The sequence below is a fragment of the Ambystoma mexicanum genome, chromosome 10, assembly GCF_040938575.1.
Source record: "Ambystoma mexicanum isolate Mex_15411 chromosome 10, UKY_AmexF1_1, whole genome shotgun sequence".
Classification (NCBI taxonomy): domain Eukaryota; kingdom Metazoa; phylum Chordata; class Amphibia; order Caudata; family Ambystomatidae; genus Ambystoma; species Ambystoma mexicanum.
In genome coordinates, this window is record NC_090932.1 from 1,276,602,631 (window position 1) to 1,276,614,900 (window position 12,270).

General features: G+C 46.3%; 1 protein-coding gene across 1 annotated transcript in view; it reads right to left on the reverse strand.

Moving 5' to 3' along the window:
* AP1B1 (adaptor related protein complex 1 subunit beta 1) overlaps positions 1-12,270 on the reverse strand; it is an 896,137-nt gene that overhangs the window by 723,157 nt on the left and 160,710 nt on the right. The window contains exon 7 of the mRNA XM_069619269.1: positions 2,221-2,341. Within this exon, the coding sequence (XP_069475370.1) occupies positions 2,221-2,341 (121 nt within the window). The remainder of the gene's footprint in view (positions 1-2,220; positions 2,342-12,270) is intronic.

Sequence of the window (12,270 nt, forward strand, 5' to 3'; positions counted from 1 at the left end):
GCTAGCTGGTTCCCTTTCAGTCAATGAGAGATGAAGATGGCACACTGAAATCACTGCACTACATTTAACGGACACTTCACATTTGGCAATCTATAATTTCTCTTACATGCACTAGAAATGGCATGCAGGCACACCAACTCACCCAACATTGGAAGGTAATCGTCTTTTTAGCCAAGTAAGTAAATGTTGGGATATGGGTCATAAGGAGGTCACAAGTGATCTGGTTGAGAAGGGTGGCATAGGATTATGGCGTGATAGTGAGGGAACATAAAAAGATTGGGCCTGTGGAAGTTGTAGGCAGGGCCTGTTTGGGAGAGGTGGTGGAGGTCAGTGCAATCAGAGTGCCGTAGGGAAACAATTAACGCTTAGAGAAGAAGCGATTTCACACTGGGAACAGGAAGACCGAAAATAATTGCGCAGTTTAGATACCTCAGCAAATAATGAGTAGTTGTAGACGAGTGCGATTAAGGCAGATTAGAAACCTGAGCCCTGGCAGTGCACAGTGGGGGACCCCCACCTCAGAGCCCAAGAAACCGGACTCGCATTTCTTGGAACCTGCTTCACTGTTCACCCCACCCCAGGTCACATTCTCGGGCTTCTCCACTCGTTTTCTGACTTTCTCGTAGGTCTGTTCCCCGCAAGGGGATTAGAGATTAGCCACCTTAGTGTGAAACTTGCAGCAGTGAAAGTGCTTGTGGTATTTACTCAGTAAACAATTCCTTGTAACCTGATGTCCCTGTTAAGACTTCTTGGTCCTGCCAGCCACTGTTGTCCCTTCTCTGCTTCCCTCACCAGTAGCTGGACTCTGTTAGGGAGAGTGAGAGATACCTCAGCAGGCCAGTTGCTGACTATGCTGGGGTCAGGCACGCCAATGCCTGAAAAGTAGGGGTGTAACTTCAGCTTCAAGTAGGGATTCCAGTAGGTATTCGGCCAAAGGCGAATACCTAATTTTCAGACGGAATTTGGCCGAATACTTACTTGAAGCCCAATTTCTGAAACAGACCAGGGAAAGCAAATCCTAATGTTACTCTTTATGAATGACTCAGTTATTCTACGTAGGTAAAACATAATGCAGATTTATTCTGGACAGGCTAAGAGCACATCAGGGGAAGCAAGGACCAGTTGGGAAACTAATATTCTGAAAGAAATACTTATCACAACCAATTCACAGGTGAGTAAAATAACCTTGTATATACTTTTCAGAATGGCAGCACATTTCCAAGGTAAGTAATAACTTTTGTTATTATTTTCACTCAGAGTTACAGTTAGCAACCAACTTGTTTACAAGTAAGTAACTTTTATACACTTATTCTCTTTTCTAGGCAAAAGGTCCAATCCTTAGAAGTCTCCGCTTATTCTTGGAGCATGAGGGCTCTCAGTGGCAGAAAGGGGGTCACTAGGGTCTAGTGTCAAACAGGCAGGTCAGGATAGGTTCTTAAGTAGCAAAAGTCATAGTTCCTAAGAAAGACTGTTAGAACAAGTAAGTATTTTACTTTAGAGTTAGTTGAGGGTCTAGGGTCTTCACAGAAGACAGCCTAGGAGGATTCCAGCAGTGCACTGGACGAGAGGACTCCCAATTACAGAGCATACTCGGTAGCTCTCCAGCACCCCCCATAAGGTGGGGGGTGCTGCACTCACTTAATAAAATGTAAAAGGGATCCAACAATCCTTTCTACCCTTGGGAACTGTAGTTCTCACAGTGGTAGCCAGAGAAAGTTAAAGGGGGAGCCCCTATGGCAACCCAGCAAAAATAAGCACTTATTGCAAAACTGTTGTCAAAGGGGATAATGTTTAAAAGACACTATGGAGAGTCTTAACAAGGACACCCATAAAAAGAGTAAAACATTCTGGGAGTGTGGAAAAAGGTTCCCACTCAAAGATGTAGAAGGGAAAATAATCTACCAATAAAAGCAAAATGTTCTGGGGTTGACACAGGTCAGGAAGATCATTACTATGAAAATCTTACTAAACAATGGAAGGGACACATCTGGGTTGACAGGCAGGGCATAATAAGGGAAGCGCAAAGTAAGATGGAGAATGTGAGCATGCTCTATAAAAATGCTTACTTTCGATACCATATAGCACATTATATTTAGGAAAGAAACGCAGGGTAAGATGGAGATAAAGTAATGAGATTTTTAACACAGCCATTTTACGTCAGGCAAGGAACACTGTTTAGGGAGAAAGGAGGTGAGGTGCAATGGATAAAGAATGAGTGACCTGAGCAATGTTGGCCTGGGATGCAAGGCGGATCATAATGTCTAGCTTCTCCAACTTCACATAGATGGGGTCATTGTACTTCACAAAGAAAACCTTCATCTCGTGCTTCAGGATTTCAGGCCTGCAGGACAGAAAAAAGAATTGTAAAAAAATAAATAAGAAAAACTCACAAGTGTTCATGGTTAAACAAATTTGTAATCATAATCTGGCCAAGGAGTTATGGATATGGTGTTAGACAATCAGCATATGATAGTGCAAGACAGCATTGTGCAGGCATACATTAATGCATGAACAAAGTGCCTGCAAGCAGCCACTATGCAAATGGGTTGTAGTGGTGCGTTGTGAGAATTATGCATGCGTGCATGCCTATGACTAGCCACTGGGCCTAGAAATGCTATCATTTACAGGGTCAGGAAAGACGATAGACTATGCAAGGCCTTTTAGGCCCTCTAACACCGATTCAATAGAGGGTCCATCAGCTGGTACCCGGTCTGTGTCTGAAGTACCACTTCAGCAGCTACAGACCAAGGATGTCCTCAAAGCTTGGAGTATGTGGTTCAATGTTACAACAGCACATGGGTTTAACCCGAGGCATAATTCCTGTGAGCTAGCAAATCATTTGTTTTCGGACTGGAAGGTTCTGTGTACTGCCATTTCTCCCAAGAGTCTGCTGCTGCAGATTGTCAACGGTCGGGGCATCGAGTGCCCATTTTGGCCCATCATGGACTAAACCGGAACATATGGTTCTTAATCCAAGGTGCTTACTAGGCAGAAAAATTCATTTGTGCCCAATTTGGTAATCAGGCTAGTTCACACTTTCTCCATTGGTACATTGTAGGAGGATGCTTTTCACTAGGTTGCTGCATATTAGACTTGTCGGAAAAATGCCAGACCACAAGGAGTACATCCAACAGACCAGCATCACACCACTCGATGTTCTTAGCCTCAGCAAACCAAGCTCCTTGTCCCAACAACTTGGAGGACCACTCCATTTAGTTTCGGGATTCATTTTCCTGACTTATGCAGTCACTTTGAGATATTTCAGCTAGAAACCAGTATGTGGGAGATTCAAGTTTTACCTTCCCCTCTAGAGACAATAACACCTAATTTCCTCCCCTTGTCTTTCTAGGACAGAGCAGGATGCGTTCAGTTTTCAAAATGTAGTCCCTTTGTTAATGGTTGCCTCCAAATGGGTGGGTGGAGCATGGGTGCACTTTGCTTGGGTACAGGTGAAATGGCAACCAAAGGATAGAAAATGCAGCCATGCTCCACCTGTGAAAATACAACAGTGTGTGAAAGTAGCCTTTAAAATAGTGGCAGTAGATGTGCTACACCACTCTCAGGAAAAGAGTGCCCTTAAGTTCTGCATCTCAGAGAATGTGTTGAGTGCATCAACTGGATGGGGATACATCTGGAGTTAAGGGTGGTGTGTGAACTCTAGGGATTACTGGGCACCCCCTGAGAACTGTGCTTCAAAGGCAGGCACTGAAATAACAAAAGCCTCCCAAACACCAGGGTGCTGGCCAATTGAGCTCCTTTGAAGTCAGCAGGCATTGGAAGGGGGGAGGTGTTAGAGTAGCCAGAGAAGGAAGGTAGGCCCGGAGAAGGGTCCCACCATATTGGTTTGTTAGGACTCTTCCTTTCCTCTGTCCCCTTCATTTCCTACAGGGAATGTACTCTTGGGTGTGAGGGCATAAGGCAAAGGGTACTTGCTACAACAGTCATTGGAGTCCTTACAGCCGGCTCGCTTTGGATCAATCCCCCATGGACATTTTGCTTATCAAAAGGAGAGAGGTACCCCCTCATTCTTTGATTTACCTGTGGACTTTCACAAGGCCAACGAGGACTCCCTGGACAGGTGTTTTAAGTATTGGCTACTTCAAAGTAATCTGCCATAGAGGTGATGACAGACGGCATTGAAGGCAGAGGAGAGCTCTGTACCCAAACAATCCCCAGAGAACAGTGGGGGTGACTGCTGTTGGACCAAGACTTTTATTGTTGACTGCACTGGGACCAGGCTGCCAACACTAGAGGGGACGGATCCCCCATGTAGGTACTAGTTCTGTTCTCTTACTCTCTGGAGTAAGAGTAGAGAACTGAAGGCTTTACCTTACTCTGAAACACCTGAATTGGGACCCCCAGCAAGCACAATATCAAGGAAGTGCCCTCTAGAGCTTCCTGCATCTGTGAAAAACAGATTTGGGCACCTTCAACACCCTCCAAGCGGTTGCACGGGAACTGCCGGAGTCCTCTCCGACTTCGATGTTCGGCCGCCTCCACATCTCAGTTTGCCCTTGAGGCTTCTAGAGTCTCCTGGTTACCTTCTTCTTCGAGCTCCAAGCAGACACTGCTGCAGTATCACAGGCAATTGGTCACCAATGGATCTACAAGCAACCAGGGGAGGAAACCGTGGGGGTTGTTAGGGAGAGTTTTCGTTTCTGTGCCAATTCCCTCCAACCTTAGAGACCCCCAGCTCTTTTGCTGGACTTCGTGTTTGTGATTTTTTTTCCTCCCGAGTGAGTGGGACCTTTTTCGCACTCATTTATTTTTTCCGACTAGGATTTTTGTGTTTCACTCTTATGGAGTCTGCCAAACTCCATAGGCATCTGCATTTTGCATGGTGACACAGTATCTAAGGTGTAGTGCCACTAAGAGGTATCTGAATGTTTAATTACATTTCCTTGGGTGAACTACTGTTCCCAAGAATAGTAAGACGATTCCAGTCTTACTGACCTTTTCCTTTGTTCCTTTGTAGGGCCAGCACACACCACCCAATGTGGAGTGCCGGGGGGGGGGGGAATAGGGGGGAGGGGTGAGAGGGGTGGCTTTACCTCTATCCCACTTCTCACGTGACCATTTTTGTTACACCAACACATTTTAAATGGATGGAGGCAGTGGTTTACTTTTAACTACCGGTGTGCATTTTCACAGCAGACTGAATCCTAAGCTGCAGTACAGCACCCATGATTGACCATTTTCCCAAAATGGCCCAGTCTTCTTTTTTCACCATTTTCTGTTTGTTAGTTCCTTCTTGACTTTTACTCTGTTAGTTAAAACAGGTTTGAGTCCTTTCTGTGTTTTGCCTTTGGCGGGCTTCATCCCTGAAGCCCACCCAGGTTCCAGTGTGTCTGGAAAGGCAGGAAGTGAGGGAGGGTCCTGAAATGCCCCCGTCCTTTTTCTCTAGGTGTGCCCGATTGAAACCAGCCAGATTGGCCGGCTGGCTGTCCTGAAAGGACAGTTACCCTGCTGTGTGATTGACAGCCTAGGCCGTGAATGAATGGGAAATTGCTTAAAAGGTGAGGTGTTGGGGAGACTTCTCAGAAATGTTCTAATTCCCTCTACCTTGGAGACTCCCAGTAACTTTACTGGATCTTGAGGACTTGATTTTTTTTTTAACCTGGAGAGAGCGAGACCCTTTTTTCCCCCCACTCTCTCAAGTATTTTAATGTGGTTTTTGGGTTGTGGAGTCTGACAAACTCCATAGGCAACATCTTTTACATTGTGCCACACAGCACCTTCAGTGCAGTGAAACAGGGAAGTCTTTCAGATTTCCCCAAGGTATAAATATCTTCTCTTGGATAAACTACTGTTTCCAAAAGCAGTGACGTGTAATTGACTATGCTTACACTTCTAAAACTTTCTAGACCCAGCACACACTATCTTACAATAGGGTGCTGGAGGGGTTACTTAGTATCCCCTTTGTCTAGCGTCTCATGTAACATTTTTATGTTACCCTTTCCTCACCGAATGGCTGGTGGGAGTGATTCACTTTTAACTACCATTGTGTGTTTTTACGGCAGTCTGCGTTTGGTAAAGCACCCATGGGTGCCATTTTTGTCAAAAGGGCCCGGTCTTCTTTTTTGCCATTTCATTGTGGTTAGGTCCTTGAGAGTTACTCAATGCGCCAAACCAGGTTTGGTCCCTTTGTTCACTTGGCCTTTGGCGGGATTCACGAGTGAAGCATGCCTCTGGCTCCAGGGTGTATGGCGGGGGGCATAAAGCGAGGGAGGTGCCAAAACTCCCTGCGCTTAGTACCTAGGAGACAGGAATGCACTCTTAGGTGATTGGCCCGCTGGATGTATGGCAAGGACAGTAACCCTGCTGTGCAATTGACCGCTAGGCTGGAATGAATGGGAGAAACCTGCATAAAAAAGGCAAGATTTTTGGCTTGGAAGGCAGAGTCGACCACTGGACGAAGAAATCCGAAGAAGAACTTGGAAGAGACGCCTGCTGCAACTTATGGACCATTGGTTTGCCCGGTGAAGCCCTGCTGCTGTGCTGAAGCAGCCAAATTCACCTTGACTAGAGAAGCCCTGCAAGGACGACTTCTCCCTTTGAGTTTGTAGGACCAATCAACTCCAAAGTACGCCCGTCTGGACATCTCTCGGAGCTGGCTGTACTTCCACTGCGCTGCTGCTAGAACCGAAGTGGCTGTCCTGGCTCCCTGAGAGACTCCTCTTTACATCTGACTTTGTGCCTTGACCCTTTCCCCCAGGAAATGGTTAATTTACTCTGCATTGGAAGGTTTTAAAAGTACTTACCTGTTTGTGAATTATTTGTCAACCTTTGTTTTATTCCTCTATTCTATCTTTTACACCAAGTTCAGCATTGTTCTAAATGTACCAGTGATAAATCAATGTTCACAGCGTCCTAGCTATTTAAGTCACCCGAGGGTGTAGGAAGTGTCTGTGTGCCATCCCCAATTGGTATCATCTGATTTAGATAAATAGTGTGTTTTGAAGTGTATTTAAATTGTTACATATATTGCTCCCTTCTGAAGAAGGCTTATACAACTGACTGAAATAAATTATTAATTGTTTTATCAAGAAACCTTGAGTAGGTGTTTACGCTGCTCACATTGACCCCTCTTGAGATACTACCAACCTGTGTAGTTCAGACTTGTACCAAAGGTTGGGTCCCTATTGCCAGGTGGTCAAGGTTATTGTAGTGCATCCAAAGGGTACTGCATACAATCTTGCCTAACCAGGGGAATTAGCCATTCTTCTCCTCTTGGACCCATCCGCCGCTTTCGATTTAGTGGATCACAAAGTGCTTTGCAATCACCTTATCTCAGTTGCCCATTTTTCGAAGGAAGCCACTCAATGGATCCAAACCTTCTTAGATAATCGCTCCATGAGAGTGTTCTCTCCCACGTCAGCAGCAGACCCAGTACTGGTAACCTGGGGAGTTCCTCAGGGCTCTTCCGTCTCACCTACAATTTACAATATTTTCATGAAGCCGCTGTTTGATGACCTTGATAATCTGGGAGTCTCGTACACTAACTATGCAGATGACACCCAGATTCTCATCCCAATCTCTGAAGACTACGACATAGACGTGGAATGGATTAACAAAATCTACCTTATTATAACAAGCCTGGATAGCCACTCATGGGCTTCGTCTTAATGCCGACAAGACAGGGCTCCTACTCATTGGGTCACTAGGTAGACTGAACAAACTCAGTAACCAATTTAAGTCATTTGACATTGACGGCCTAAATATCAAAGTCTCTAAAGAGGTGAAGACTTTAGGCTTCTATTTGGACTCTGCATCGAACCTGAAAAAACAAGTCAATGCTACTGCCTCAGCCACCAGTTACACCTGTAAACTAATTAACGCTTGTTTCTTTCCACTGACCGCTGCATCACGCTAGCTCAAGCCCTTATCTGGTCTCAACTAGACTATTGAAATGCACTCTATCTAGGCACCAGTAAACACAACATCAGTAAATTGCAAATACTCCAAAACAACGCCCTTGGAACAGTGCTAAGTATTTCTAACATTAGGCGCACCACCAAATGGCTCGCCATTAAGGAAAGAATCAAAAATTCAACCTCACTTGCAAATGGCTCGCCAATATGGGCCCTAAATTCTTAGTGACAAATTCACTAAACATACCCCGGAACGCCCTATCAGAATCTTGCAGGCTAATAGCCTCAAAGTCCCTAAATTCAAATTGAAGAAAGCAGGGGGTAGCAGTTTCCCAGTCATGGCAGCCCAGCTATGGAACTCTATGTCCGCCTCCTTTACAGCAGCTCCTTCCTATCACTTATTTAGGAAAGATTTCAAAACGTGGCCGTCTACTCTCGATGTATGATCATGGCCTCATCCTTCACTAGTATTTCATATTCTGTACACATTATTGTGTAAAATGCTCTGTAACCACTTATCTTATGATGTAAATAATTGTTTTTCTCTGCCGCTATTTTGTAAATGCTCTGCAACCATGTAACTTGCAATGCGCCCAGAAAGCGCACCGAACCCTGGGGTATGTGAATGAATAAACTAAACAGCAGCAGCCAATTAAAACGGTTTGCATTCAGGTATTCCTAGAGACAAAAGACAGGGGAGTTTCGGGACCCTCCCTCACATTCTATCCTTCCAGACACACTGGAGCCAGGGGCAGGATTCAGGGATGAAGCCCACCAAAGGCAAGACAAACAAAGGGCTTGAATCTGTCTCAATGCACAGAGTAAAACCCAAGAATGACCTCAGAAACCGAAATGGCGAAAAAAGAAGACCGTGACATTTTGACAAAATGGTCACCCAGGGGTGCTGTACTACAGCTGAGGGTTCAACCTGCAGTAGAAAAGTACAATGGTAGGAAAAATTAAACCACTGCCACAAGCCATTAAATGTAGTGATGGTAAGAAAAAGGTATTTAGGATAAGGGGCTACTAGATAAACCCCCTCCCCGCCCCCCAACAGCACTCCACATAAGTTGGTGTGTGCTGGACCTACAAAGAGAAAAGTTAAGTAAAGTCAATTTCACTTTACTATTCTTGGGAACTGTAGTTCACCCAAGAAAAGGTATCTGTGACAATGCACTGAAGGTGCTGTGTGTCACCATACAAAAAGTAGATGCCTATGGAGTTTTTCGGACTCCAAAAACAAAGTAAACACATAACCCAAATCAGGCCAAAACACATGAGTGAGAAAAAGGTCACACTCACTCCAGAGTTCAAATTAAAATGTCCTAAATCCAGTAAAAGAGCTGGGGGTCTCTAAGGTAGGAGGAATTTAGTACTAGAAAATGAACATTCTCGCTAACAAAGAAATACAGAAAAATGTATAGACCATTACAGAATTATATAATAAGCAACTATAAGTTCAAATAAGTGCTTTGAGTAGAATACCAGACACAGTAATAAACAGTGTAAATAAACATTAAAGGGGACCTACCATTGTTACCGAGCACTCCAAGGGTTAAAAGAGTGTTGCCCACACCGTTGTGGGGGCGGAGCCAGTTACGGCGCAACGCCGGGGGAAAGGGGGTTTATGGGTAAGGCGCGCGAGCGTCAGTACGTTTTGGAAGAACCAACGCCCAGAAAGACAGATCTGCGGTTTGCTCTAAGCCCCATGAGAGTAACCGCCGTGAAAGGCACGATGGTGACGGCCGAGGATCAAAGCAGATCTGTCACCAGGAACTGTCAACAATTTAGGCACTACACCAGACGAGAAGGAACAGAGCCGTTCCAGCGGTCGGCCTCTCCAGAACCACGAGAACCGCGGGACGACCCGTGGATCCCGCCAGGAGGAGATCTGGGGGAGACAAGCGGAGAAGCGAGAACCACGGAACCGCAAGAGGCAGGTGACCAAGAGGAGAGGCCACGGAGAATCGTAAGGAAACCTATGAGACTTGTTGAAGAATGTTAATTTGATGTTTGAATATATTGTTCGGGGGTGATGTTACAGAGCACGCCAAGGGTTGAAAGAGTGTTGCCCCCACCGTTGTGGGGGCGGAGCCAGTTACGGCGCAACGCCGGGGGAAAGGGGGTTTATGGGTAAGGCGCGCGAGCGCCAGTACGTTTTGGAAGAGAGTTGAATAAAGAAGTGTCCACAAGTCCTGTGTCCGCGTCCTCCTTCTCCGTGGCCATCACAGAGCAACAACCATAGACCCTAAGAACTCGTAAAATTAAATGTAAGTGGCAAATATCAGGCGCAGCATTTCTTCTCGGCATCCCAGCAATGAAATCACCCGTTTCGGGGGCTGCTCCTCCTCAGTCCAAGCTCCTCCCATCTGGAACTCACTCCCATTAACTATCCGCTGCATAGAAGACCACCTCGCCTTCAGGAAAGCTCTCAAAAACCTGGCTCCACCCCCCCTCCCCCCCATCAGCACCCTAACATACTTAGCGAGAATCTCACGCGGGCGCAAACTATTCACCCACCCCTCGGGGTGATGGGCACACATGAAGTCAATAGGTTTGACTAAGCTCTTCCTAACCGGGCTTATTGTTAGGGAGATAGTCTTTTTGTGCTAAACTCTTAATAGTGAGAGCCCAGCACTTTTTGTTGAACTTCTGGACCTTTTTCCTACTTCCTTGGCTCAGTGGAAATTTTTTCCCCACTCATCCCTTTCTTTTTCTCTGGGAAGTCTGCAGTAGATTTTATGTTCCTGTGGAGTCTACCTTCCTCCATAACTTTTTCTAAGGCATCTGTGCTGTTTTGCAGCACACAGCTCCTTAGGGGCAGTGTTGCTGGGAACCCTTTGGGTTCTCTTTTTGAATCCCACCATATTCTTAAGTAACTACAGTTACTAAGAATAGAGGGATACCTAGTAGCTCTCCCAAACTTTTTATGAGAGAATAGCACACGCTACCTTCCATGGAGTGCTATGGGGATACCTAGTATCGCCCTTCTCTCTGCTCCTTTGACTTTTTTGTCACCGATACCACCCTCTAGTTATGGCGGGTGGCAGAGCACTTGTCCTATTGTGTGATTTACCGTTCGCTGCAGTGCACAGGCTGCCCGGTCCATTTTCGCAATTACTAACATGGTTGTTCTTTGTGGGCCCTTCTACCTTGCGGCGTGAGGGAGATCGTGTGTGTTTTGCCTTTGGCGAGAACCCTTGGGTGTTCCCAACTTAGCTCCAGTATGTCTGGGCAGACCGAAAACAGGGGAGGAGTCATTCTCCCCTGCTCCTTTGTCTATCTGAGTGCCTGTAAGGAACAGGTTCTCACTGGGAGAATGGACTATACTGATTGGACAGTCATCTGCCTCCTTCTGTAAAATGCTGAGAGAGATTGAAGAGGAGTGCGTGCTGAAACCGAATATGAAGGCGAGGTTCCTGAGGGTGAGGTTCAGTCGACCACTGGAAACAAGAAGTCACAGAAGAAGATGAGCAGAGACGCTGCCGACTCCTTCCAAGACCGTGAAGCAACTGCTGCTGTCCTGACCCAGTCTTCTGTGCAACAGAGGAGCTCTGCAGAGGACGCCTTCCCTTAGCTGGTGGGACCAACCAGTCTCAAGAGGAACTCCAACCTGAGCCATCTCCCGAGGTCCTGTGAGCTTCCAGCATTGCAGCCCGCGAATACCAAGAGACCTCCAATCCAGGTGTGTTGCATCGTCTTGCCAGGACAGATTTAATCCAAGTCCTTGCCGAGCTTTAATTGTACCTCCAGAGACACTGACTCGTCCAGGCCCTAGGCCTCCGGATCCAAAGAAGATCGACCAGGCAATTGCGTCCATTGTTGGTGCTGCTGAAAAAGGTGCCCGAACCGCAGACCGGTCGATGAAGGAAGCAGTGCCATAGGTCCTCCCTTGTGACTGCTGCTGATCCAACCTTTTCATTGTCCTGCCTTTCGTCACCAGACCAAGGAATTCGAAGATCGGGACAAGCGCAGCTACCTCGAGGAGAATACAGCCACGAACGCCTCTTCTGTCCTAAGGTACTGCGGGGTGTAGGGTATTGCGGCAGAGTGCACCCTGAGGTGTCCAGAGTGTCCAGTCAGTTTACCGGGTCTCCGCCATTTTTGTTCATCCAAGCACCCTTTCCAAGAGACTGTTTTCTGTCAAATTGCTGCTTTTCAAGATTCTGAAGCCTCGCCTGAACTGTCTGCTGAGCAGGATCGCGTTTGGTACTTTAAAAGCTGTGTCCCTCAAAGAAACGGTCTCTAGGACTCAAAGCTCTGCTGGTGTTCACTTAACCAGTTTTCCTTCCAAAAGTCCATTCTTACCCTTCTTTGCTGCTTAAGTTCATTACCGTATATCCTGGTTGCATTTTGCCTGCGCGTGCAAGTTGTACTATGGTACGGTATAGATTGACCG